Genomic DNA, 12,137 nt, shown 5'->3' with positions numbered 1-12,137 from the left:
GAGTCCAAGCTGACAAACAGATGTACAAACGAACAGATGAAGCAGACCAAGCAGTCGAAGCAATCCAGAGGATCGAACAGCTCGGTCTAACAAACCAAATGAATAGACAAAGACGCGGGAACCAACAAAATCGGTGAGACTTACTTCCTGGAGGCGAGATTAGGGAGAAGAAATCAAAGTCAAGGATAACAATCCTAGAGTCATGAGTGTCGAAACCGAAGACATAGGGTTTATCGATACCGAAGCCGTCAATCTAAAAAGTGTCGAAGTCGAAGCCTTCAATCTTTGAGTGCGATGAAGAATCCGAAGTCGAGGCAAACAAAGCCGAAGCGGAAGAAGCAGTCGAAGTCGTCAAAGTCGTAGGAAGCAGCTGGCAAAAATCGAATGAGCTCGAGTCAAACATGAAGGTGAACAATTCCCAAAGGCTGGTCAAGACGACGAAAGATTCAGACCAGAAAGATTCGACGTGGCTCTGATACCATTATCGGTCAACTTTTTGATGATTTGAAAATTTAATTTATAGTTTTGAAAAGTAGATGATTTAATTTAACCTAAAAGGTACATAATTTTATGAAAATAGTGTATTTTAATTTTGAAAAATGAGACAGATTGGATCTCATTTGCCTAATAATTTGTATAATCGTGTCTGGTACCACAAATGATACACCTTCTCGAAGGATAAGTGTACCCCGCGGCGGTGGACCCAATCATACAAATTATGAGGTTTGTGACATCCATTTGGTCTGCGAACATTTTATATGTGACCGACAAATTCTTCTATTTAATACAAAGATTAAATAGTTATTTTACCTGGGTTTCAAGTTCCCTATAGAGGCAAGCCCCTAGAGTTAATTACATCCCAAGCGACGGGAATCACTTGAGAAAACTCTCGATAATGATCAGTGGTTCTAGTCTTCATAAATTCAAAGTTCAGGTTTTCAAGGTAGGACGTGGAAAAACAAGTGGGAATGACTCAAGTAAGAACAATCCTTTCAGGAGTCAAAAGGAAGTAAAAGATAAGGGATGTCACAGATTCAGAGGGGAATCCTCAGTGACTTCTCAAACTATCCTAATGTGTGACTGTGTTTTAGAGAGGATTTTATTTGAATGTTGAATCCCATCAATTTTATTCTTTGGGACTTACATTTGCAAAAATAACTGGTTATGCAAATAGCCCGCAAATATAAGAGGTTTTACGTCACTCTAGATGACAACCTCGGAACCTAAGGCGAGTTAGGACTTATGCTGCACAACATGGTTGTGCAAGGGCTTAAAAGAGGGTGAGGTTTTACGTCGCTCTAGGCGAGCTACCTCAAAATCCTATAGGTTGTTTAAACTAAGAAAGTTTAGTTGGTGTAGGCTTATTTTGCTGTTGTAGAATGACGACCACCCCACCTCCTAGTCCGCTCCAAACTCCTTGTCGTGCTGCCCACGAAGTTGCTCTGATTTCCTCGTCGCAGTAACAGTCCTAAAGTCTAAAGCTCAAACAGTTTTACTAGGTGTGTTTCAATGTCTCAGTTTGATTATCAATGGGGGGGTTCAAGTTGATTAGAGTGACACCGGTTAGGATCCCACGGTTCCCTCATTTCGGTATCACTATTTTCTTTTGAACTTACTTAGTTTAAACGAGTTGTGAAGCCCATTTAAATCGGGGAGATCTCGTTAGCAACCGTGGGTTACCTCTTCTGAGGGACTCCCGTAAATTCGAAAGAATATATTATGTTTTGTTTTTTTTTTTGAAAATGTTGTTTAATTTTAAAAAATCGTTTTATTTTGAAAGTGAGATTGAATTCAGTACCTGTATAATATGTTAGAGCAAGAGTAATTGCAATAAAGAAACAACAACAAATAAAATACACATGCGTACGTGGCGTATCTGCTGCTGCTATTCCCATTGCATGTTTAACTCACAAAGAACGATATAATTTGCAGAGAATTAATTGCAGAGAAAAGAAGAAAACAGTAAACAATAGAACAAGTTGTAATAATAGCTAGGAACTCCAAACAAGTGATCCTAAGGTTTTCTACAACTATTGACTGCAACTAACGAGCTAGTATGGTGATCCAACGACCTCCTACAGCTCCGGTAAGCAACTAGCAAATATGTACGGTGATCGTACGACTCCGGACAGCAGCTAGGAATTTTGAATAGCGTCTGTATGAGTTCCTATGAACCTAAACAGCAATGGGCAGCACCAATGCGGAGAGACGATGGTGGACAGCTACTAGCTGGCTTTCTACAGACCCAAACGGTGGTGGATAGCTCCTAGGTGGCTTCCTACGAAACCAAATCGTGGTGGACAACTCCTAGGTGGCTTCTTACGAACCCAAATCGTGGTGGGCAGCAACTAAATGGCTTCCTACGAACCCAAATCGTAGTGGACAGCTACTAGGTGGCTTCCCACGATCCAAAATCGTGGTCGACAGCTCCTTGGTGAACCCAAATAGTGGTGGGCAGCTCCTAGGTGGCTTCCCACGAACCCAAATCGTGGCGGGCAGCTCTCTACAGCATTCCTATGACACTGTGCAACAACTAGAAGCATTTGAGCTTCCTACGACACTGGGCAGCAACTAGAAGCATTGGGCAGCGGTCCTACAGCATCCTACGACACTGGGCAGCAACTAGAAGTATTGGACAGCAATCTTACAGCTTCCTACGACACTGGGTAGCAACTAGAAGCATTGGACAGCGGTCCTACAGCTTCTCGCAGCAAAGAACACTTTTACAGTGACTAACGACAGCTATTAATCACCGAACAACACTTTCAAGCCCCCCCAAACTGCAGTTTTCAAACATCTGAACGCTACCTACATTTCTTCCGAAACAACATATAAACCAACCCCAAGAAGATGCATTTAAACGTTCCCCAAATAATGTGTAGTATGCAGTGAAAGAATTCATTTGTCATGGATGCACGTAATCGAGTTCCAAGTGTGGGGCGTGTGTGTGAAAAATTGAGACAAAGGTGTTAGATATGCGAATTTGCAAACAAGACCATCAAAGAGCCATTTAATTCCTGAAGTAAACGATCATTTGGAGCTTAAGTGTGAGTTATAACACATATGAATGTACCACAATTAAGAAAAGTTGTACTTATACGATTGGGAATTAAGGATCGTGCATGTGAACTCACGAGAGTGAGGAAATCTATACATACGCAATTGAAGCTCAAGCATCAAGTGTCAAATATTTATGAATTAGAGAATCCGTATACTCAAATTTTACAAAAGCGAAGCACCAAAATTTTCCAACAATATGAAAGACTTCAGGTTTTCTTCAAAAGCATAACATTAAAATTTTCAGATTTTTTTTTTGCAAATCTAAAGTCATGAAACATTCAAAGTTCTCAAACAAAAAGATAAATAAGTCTCGAGTCTCTTTGCTTCTCATAAATCTTTTCAAAACGATAACTATATGCAGGACCAAGACAATATTTGAATCTGAAGACCGCAAGAGGCAAACCAAATAGCATAACTTTAACAACTTAAGGCAAAAGAGGGGTGTGTAACTTTAAATTTATCTGGCTTACCTGGGTCAGAAGCACAAAGGAGAGGAAACTAAGGTTGCGTTCCACAGAGAGGAGCAGGAGGCGAACTTTTTCGTTTGCAGAAGAGGGATGCAGTGTCGATCGGTTGTTCGACGTGAGGAGCTCGTGATGTCGAATGGGGCTTTCGATCTCTGAGGGAGGCGAAGCAGACGTACGCAGGAGAGCTGAGCGGTTTCAGTTCTTCCTGTCGAGCGGAATTAAACAGAGAACCGAGATCTAGCGAAGGCTTCGCTCGGGAGAGTGAGGCGAACAGGCACGAGCAGAGGAGCGGAGGACTTCAGCGCAGGAGTTGAGCGCTTCAGTTCGCTGGAAGGAAGAATCCTATCCTATCTAGCGAGAGAGACGAGCAGGAGAAGAGCGGGGAGCAGGTGAACCTTCTGTTCACAGAGGAGCGCGGGATCAAGAGGAGCAGGCAAGCGAAGAAAAACAAAAAAAGGGAAGCGGGAGAGAGAGTTGACAAGCGGGCTCAGTGCAGAGGCGAGCGGAAGAGCCGAATCGTGCCGAGAAAGAGAGCCGAATCGTGCCGAGAGGGAGGAAGAAGGCCAACGTCCCCTTCTAGAATAGGAGCGGGCCAAATTAATCGGACGACCGGGCTCGGAGCCGTTAGCTGAAGCTTTGGCGGGAATATAAATAATTTTCATATGCAAATGAGGTTTAAATGGAAGGTATTAACACCTAAATAAATTTAATTAAGGCAGAATTTAAATAATTCGTTTGAATTTTGAAATTTGAATTTCAAATTCAGTTGAGCTGGTGTTTAGCCTGTGTCCAACCCGAGTTCAGCCTGAATCAAGCCCGAGTCGAACCTGGGTTGAACCCGGGCTCGCGCACCGGTAAAAAAAATGCATCGATATTCATGTTGGTCGCTCGCGCGCGAAACTATAAAGATATGAGTGTCCTTAGCTAAAGTCGACGTTACAGAGGCATTGGCGCGGTCCGTTTCGTCATCCGGGATCGTCCGAACGAGTTTGCCGACGGGTGAGTCAAATTAAGCCAAAATTGTGCAGGATGCGATGCGCGCGCAAAAATGCGGCGTTATCGAGCGTTTGGGTCGCCAAGGGGTTTCCTAGGGGCTGCTCCTATTAACGTAGGAATTCGACTCGAGTTTCATGTGTAGATCCTAATCAACTCAACGGCATGCCGAGGATTTGGGACCGCCAATGCGAAACTCGAAAGAGTGACGAGGTGGCTCGAATTTTCTAAATGGTGTGAATTCCGTACTAGTCTTCTAGGAGGGTCAAACAAGAGAAACCTAAAGCTAGACCCTAGGCTCTAAAAAGAGAAGTGAATACCTCATCCGAAAATGAGGTCAACAACCATGTCAATGTTTTGAGCAAATGACTAAATATCTTTTTTCCTTTGCTTTCATTCCAATAAATAATAGTCTCGACAATCTATTTTAGGCATCCTAATAATATATAATAATTTGTAATAATTCATATTCCTAATCTAACTAGTCAATTATAAGGAAAGAATATGTACAATTAATATACATAATTTAATTTAACAATTTAAATAAGGAAACTCTTAATTCTGCCCGATTTCAGTTAATTTTGATTGATATTACACAGATTGGTATGACTCAACTTGCTTGATGTTCAATACAACTCGCATTGCATATGAACTATGAAACCTGTAAATAATACGAACGGCTACTTTTGGTAGGAAGTTTGCAAGAAAATAGGGTTCAAGCCAAATACTTACAAATCAAAGAATTGGCTTCCTTGAGAATTGCAGATGGGATAACAGGGTTAGCCTAGGGATTCAAAATCACCTCAATTTACATGCCTTATTCCCTCAATTTAAGTTCAAAAAATTCTTGGGTGGATAGGTTTTCAGATCAAAGATATGATACTCTTCAAAGTCCTCAACGACTAACAAGAAAATTCTTTAATTTCACCAAATCAACATGAATGGCTACAGTCTAGTATAATTGGGTTTTGAAGAGATTTGTTGATTGGTTGTATTTCCTATACATCGTTAGTAGATTAAAGTTTAGTAGATAATATCTTATTTCTTCTTCCAATTCCATAAGCTTTTAAAAAAATGAATCACATAAATATTATTCTCTGTGTGTGCTTGATCTCTTGATAATAACTAATGGCTTATTGCATTTCTCTCTAGGAGGTTCTTCTGCCTAAAATTAGAGATTTTGGTATTACAAATTAGTGTTAGAGCAAGAAATAGTGAAGTTTAATGACTAAGTTTAAAATCGACACAGTGTATTATTGAAGAGTTTTGGGTATTAAAGAACCAAGGTGCATGACCCTTTATTCAATGCAGAAACATGAAGCGCTAGTTATGCATTTAAATATACTTGCAATAATGAGTGCAGAAGAAAAGATTAATATTGTTGAAAAATATATTTCAACAATTTAGTAATGTTTGACAAACGAGGTCAATAATTTCTTCAAAATACTTTATCAGTAACCCTAACTCCTAAAAGCACACCCATAAATTATTTTTTTCAAAATTTATATCCCAAACATAATTATTACAAATGCAAACATACAATTTCTCAAAATCTTCTTCACATTCTTCCAATATTTAGTAACTGGGGAGTAATGATGTACCTGTTGGTGTTGAGGAGATTATATGATGGGCAGGCTTGCCTCTATTTATGATAGAGACAAGTTCATTAGTACAAAAAATTATTTATAGTGTAAGAAGTTAGAGCACATCAAGAGAGAGTAGTGTAAAAAACAAGTAGGAGCAACAGGATTCATTGTTAGTAATAAAGATCATTACAAATATGTCTCCATGGCAAATTACCTAGCATTAAACTCAATTTATTCTTTAATATCAAAATTATCTTCCTAGACCTACAATCCATTACCCTTGACAATGATTTAAGATACAAAAAAAATGATTCATCTATAATTGCATAATAATAAGCAAATTCTAAATTCATAAATACAGACATAAAAATGTTGCTTGTTCTATAATTTGGCATTCTTTTGACGATTTACAATTTCACCAAAAAAAATATGAAACCAATGCTACAATTCTCCAAACCTCACCTCAACCTAAACGTTTACCTTAAAGCATCTTCTTCAAAACCAAGTAATTTTCTATAGTTCAATTAATAAAAATTCAAGATTTTAATCCAAGATAGTCTCCAATTTATTAATTTCTCAAAATTGCATTCCCCCAACTTACTTCAATGCTTTCATTATTAACCAAAATTTCATTAGCTTATGGTGTATCATTATTATGGTGTATCAATGTCTTGGAGGTTGCTTTCATTATTAACCAAAATTTCATTAGTTTTACTTTCACGATGGCAAGAAGGTGCTCTGATCTGTGGTGATAACCATCTTTAAGGGCTCAAGCGATGAACCATAGTTCTATGAATGTTTCTAAACTTTAAAAAATAAATTACTATAAAATAAAAAATTGAAAAGGGCACAAGGCATTGACCTGTTCGTAAGAACTCTGGCGGGGTATAAGCCAAGTTTGTACTATAGCTTTTTCCATCTCTACTATTTTTCATAAGACCAAAGCTCGACAAACAAGGATCACCATCCTGTTGAAGTTGCAAGAATTTGATATCAAAATCAATCATATTGTTGCCAAAAGATGAAAGAAAAAAAGCATATCAATGTATTGTAAATAATATAATATAAGTGCATAAGTAAATGGATTAGACGATACTTTTATGTGACACTAACAAGAAAAGTTCACTCAATTTTAAAAAGAAAGAAAAAGAAAATTACACTTCAAATTTAACAATATGTAGAAAGTAACATGAACATTAGATAAAAAGGTACAATGTCTTACTGAGGAGAGAACTGAAGAGCCAGTTTGCTATATTTTTTCCTAAATTTTAGGGATACTGAAGAATTTTATGAAGCGCTTTTAACTATGTAAATATTTAGCAACCATGAAAACATGGAAGATAAAAAATTGCATCAGAATTATGCCTACATCAAAAAACCAAATAAAAAATAAAAAATCATGATTGAGTCATTTTCTCCGGTTGCATCATATAAAAAATAGATTGTTTAAGAATGATTTACATATGGCAACTAGCATTTGATTGAATTGATATGTGGCACAAATTGGATTAAATTTCAAGCACTCGATTTCATTTAAGTGTTTATATTTTAATTAGAAAATTAAATACCGAGTAAAATTTGATCCTTTCAAAAGTGCCCACTGATTTCACCAAAAAAAAAATAATTGTTACTTATTATTTCTCAAATGACAAACTTTAAAATAGCTTTTATCACTTTATTTATCCAACAAGCAATAAGTTAAGAAATACAAGGTTTTGACATTTCGACTATTCTGTTGAAAGAAAAATAAATACAAGCAAATTTAATGGGGGATTTGGAACTCCCAAAGCAGGTCATTTTCATTATATTTGAAATTAACACAATGCAAGCTATTTTTGAATACGTGTGACCAAGCATTCATATGATGCTATCTCCATATGCCTCCCTCACGAAATGACAACTCGTGACAACAAACACGCCATTGTTGGTAAGCCTAATCTGCCAAATCAATGTCATGCCCTAAGAAATTAACAAAACCAAAAATTAAGAATTTTATATTTAAACATTAAAACGTAATCTCATGAATTTATTCTATAAACAACCAAACACCAAAAAATACTTGAAATACATTAAATTAAAATCACAATACATTTAGAAAATACCTTAATTCAATATAATCGCATCCAAACTGCCCCAAAAACGGTATGGCTTACGTGATTTTTTTCAGAGATTCATAATCATCAGAATCCAAGTTATCAGTTTATGAAATCAACCCATAACAAATAAGGAAATTATAAGATAAACAATAAAATTAAAGGGAAACAGATCTTACCATAAAAAAAATATTTAGAATCAACTAATAATAAAAATTATTATTACTATTAAAATCATTATATAACAATTTTCAGCACATAATAATTACAGCTACTACATATATATTTGACCAACGAGAAAGTATATAATAACTTGAAAGTATAATAAGTAAATTTATTATACTTTGTAATATAGCTGACGCGAGAGTTTACCGACTGCGGTACCGCGAAAGTGTTACCATAATAGCTACAATAATTGCGGTCCCACTTTCCTTTCCTTTCCTGATGCTTTCTCATTATAATTCCTTTGCTTCTCTACTTCTTTTTTATTCCTCTCCTTGCCTATGATATCTTTCTAGTCCTATTGTTTACCTATTTTATCTACAAATCCCTTCTTTATATAGGTGTTATTTTCTGAGGTTAGAGAAGGAGATTTTTTTATTATTGTTGATTTCAGCTACTGCCTTTGAAGTGCTCTTCACCTCCAGGTGTTGTATTCGACGGCAAGAAGGTGCTTTGATTGGTATTCACTGAGTGAAACTGTCTGGAGGTTGGTATTCACTGAGTGAAACTGTCTGGAGGTAGAGCTTTAGTGAAGAGACTTCAAGTTGAGTATGAGTTGGAATGTAAATAATAACACCATTGACCTTTTTAGAGATAAAAGGTATATCAAACTCAATTTGTTTGGTCCTTCCATTATGCACAAGATCCTTTACAATATTAATGACGTTATGGTTGTCACAGAATATTTTTATAAGATTGATCGTATAGTAGCCTAACTCATTTAGTAACCATTGAAGCCACATTCCTTTAAAAATTCCCAAAGCAAATGATTGGTACTAAGATTCCACACTACTTCTAGGGACCATTACTTATTTTTTGCACCTCCATTTGACAATATTTCCCCAAACATAAGATCAAAGCCAAAAAGTGGACCTCTTGTCTGTGATTTTTCCTCTCAACTTGTATCAATGTCAACCTCTACCTCCCTGTTGTCTTATTTCTTAAACAATAGCCCTCAGAAAGTGGCCTTTTTTTAAGAAACCTAAATATTTTGTAAATCATCTTCAAATGTTCTTCATTCGAACTATTAATATGTTGACTCATTATGTCTACTAAATAGAGAAAATTAGGTCTAGTGTATCATTGTTAGATAAACACACCTATCAGGCTCTAGTATCTACCTTTACCACTGTTGTCTCTTCTCCCCTAAATGCAACTTTTTTATAGAAATCTATAGAAGTCTCCGCAGGTTTGCACCCTAGCATTCAGGTCTCTTTTAGTCATGTAGAATATATTTTTTATGATATATCAAAATACCTACCTTGAACCTAGCTATTCCATTCCCATAAGTATACCATCACTTGAACCTTACTTTCAAATTATGTGGCAAAACCCTCCATAATCTTCTCAATCACCTTTTCATTATCACCAGTCAAGATTATGGGTGCATTGTAGGCAGCTTTTTAGCTACAAGCGACAGCTAAATGCAACTTTGTGTTTGAAAAAATGTTGTGGCGCATGTTTGGGCTTATTTGAGTAAACTGTGGGACGTTAGTTCGACCCTACAACTCGTGTTTTGTTCATAAAAGTTTATGGTCATGCCCTCGTGTTCTATTGGACTCAACGATTCCCTACCCTCAAAGACTCTTTTCGACCCCACGACCCTGTCGTGCTTCTCTCATGATCCTATACCCTAGCTTCTCTTCCTCTCCACCCTAACTGTGGTCGGCGGTTCTGGCTGCATCTATCTTCTTCTTATTTCCTCCCTTCTCTCTGATATATGGTTCCGGTCGCACTATCCTATTTTCATTTCCAGTATTCTCAACCCAACACTATCGGCGTTGATATTTTAGTTATGGTTTGAGATTTGCCATTTGTGGCTTGCTCCTAAAGTTTTATGACTTTGGCTTATTTGCGGTTTCCAACTTTTGTTTCGTTGCATGTACGGCCTTTGCCCTATCGTCCATGTGGGAAGGTTTCTATGTGAACCTATTTGAGATTTTTGACAATTTGCTTTACCTGTCTGGCTTGTGCTCTTTGTCATATTTTGGAAGGGTAAGTGGGAAACGCATGATTTGAAGCCCTACGCGAATACTGACATTTTTATGGTTTGTGGTTGGGTTCATGTGATTTGTTGGCCTTTGCTTGATTTTTTTTTTTTTTTTTTTTTTTTTTTTTTTTTGCCCAGTGTGGCTTGTTCAGTTGGGGCACTTCCCCTATTTTATTTTTTTAGTTCAATTGGAGTAGACTTGCTATTCTACTCGTCGGTTTATTCTTGTTGGTGGTTTTCCCTATTTGTTGGATTAAGCAGTGCTATGTTGGTGGTGATGTTTGTAGTGGTGGTCTGGGTGATGCTTTTTTTGTGGCACGGTGGTGGTAATTTTGTGTCAAGGATTATGTTGTGTGTGGTTGTTTTGTGCCATGGGATGTTGGTAATATGGTGGTGGTGATGTTTGTCGTGATGGTGTGGGTGATGCTTTTTTTGTGCCACACTTGTGGTAATGTTGTTTCATGGTGGATTGTGTATGTTGGGTGTGGTTGTTTTGTGCCATGGGGTTTTGGCGACATGATGCTGGAGATGCTACTGGCGTTGTGTGTAGATGTTGGGGGTGATTCTCAGTGTCATGGTGGTGTTGTTGGGTCATGTTGGTGATGGTTTACTTGTCATATTGGCCATGTTGTTAATGGTGTTGTTGGTGGTGTGTGTGGATGTTGGTGGCAGCTTTTTAGTGTAAGGGTGGTGGTGATGTTGGTGGTGTGTGTAGATGCTGATGATAGTTTTTTTTAGTGATATTGTAGTGGCGGTGTTCACGATGATGTCTTAGTGGTGTTGTTGGTGATAGTTTTTTTGTGCCATGTTGGTGGTGTTGGTGATTTGTGTGCATGTCAGTGGTAGGGCGTTTGTGATATTGGTCGTGTGGTTAGTGGTGGTGATGATTGACAACAACTTTATATATACTTAAAAATACAAAATTTTGATACTGCTGCTAGAAAATTTAAATTCCCGGCAACGGCGCCGAAAACTTGATAACGATTATAGATTTGATAAAGATGTGTATAAAATATTCAATAATTGCTAATTGCAAAGTCACACTTATCAACGCAAGTATACGTATCGCTCAAATAATACAGGGCTCTAATGGAGTCTTAAATATCGATCTCGCAGGGAGTAATATTAGAGGCTACGAACTAAGATTTAAAAAATCAATACTTAATCACAACAATATAGTTCAATTTGCATATTTGTCACTAATAGGCAATTGAAATAAAAATATAATTTTAATAAACTCTTAATTAACTAATTCTACTAATAAAGTTTCTAATGTGAACTTCAATATATAAGAAAGCATCATTCTCCTTGTCAAGATATTTAAGTGAATGGATAAATTGACTCAGTTCAAACTGTATTGTGTCAAATAGGAGCATACATATTCTTTACACTTTGAACCAGGCATAAAGAACATTGACTAATCCTATGCTTGGTTACTGATACTGACTCTACGGCGAGGATGGGAGGATACTGGCTCTCACTTTGGAGCTCTCATGTTCCCCTCGCTTGAGGGCTAACATTTACACTTCAGCACCCAAACGATAGGACTGAATCGAGGATTTTAGTGTGTCACTCTAAAATCTTCATATCTATGCCCGATAATTTTTATTCCCCTATTTATTTGCACCCAACTTTCAAGGACTTTGACCCTTTGACCTTTTGGATGTAATCTTCACTTTAGTTGTAAAACTCAACATATTTTAACAAATCAATTGGCCAGATTGAA

General features: G+C 37.2%; 1 protein-coding gene across 1 annotated transcript in view; it reads right to left on the bottom strand.

Annotated features, from left to right (window-relative positions):
* The window catches only part of LOC110038002 (probable serine/threonine-protein kinase At4g35230), a 63,012-nt gene that overhangs the window by 27,846 nt on the left and 23,029 nt on the right, over window positions 1–12,137 (bottom strand). The window contains exon 6 of the mRNA XM_020742756.1: window positions 6,969–7,074. Within this exon, the coding sequence (XP_020598415.1) occupies window positions 6,969–7,074 (106 nt within the window). The remainder of the gene's footprint in view (window positions 1–6,968; window positions 7,075–12,137) is intronic.

This window comes from Phalaenopsis equestris, unplaced genomic scaffold (assembly GCF_001263595.1).
Source record: "Phalaenopsis equestris unplaced genomic scaffold, ASM126359v1 Scaffold228880, whole genome shotgun sequence".
Classification (NCBI taxonomy): Eukaryota; Viridiplantae; Streptophyta; class Magnoliopsida; order Asparagales; family Orchidaceae; genus Phalaenopsis; species Phalaenopsis equestris.
The sequence above is the reverse complement of the archived record's forward strand: the minus strand, read 5'-3'. Positions and strand labels throughout refer to the sequence as shown.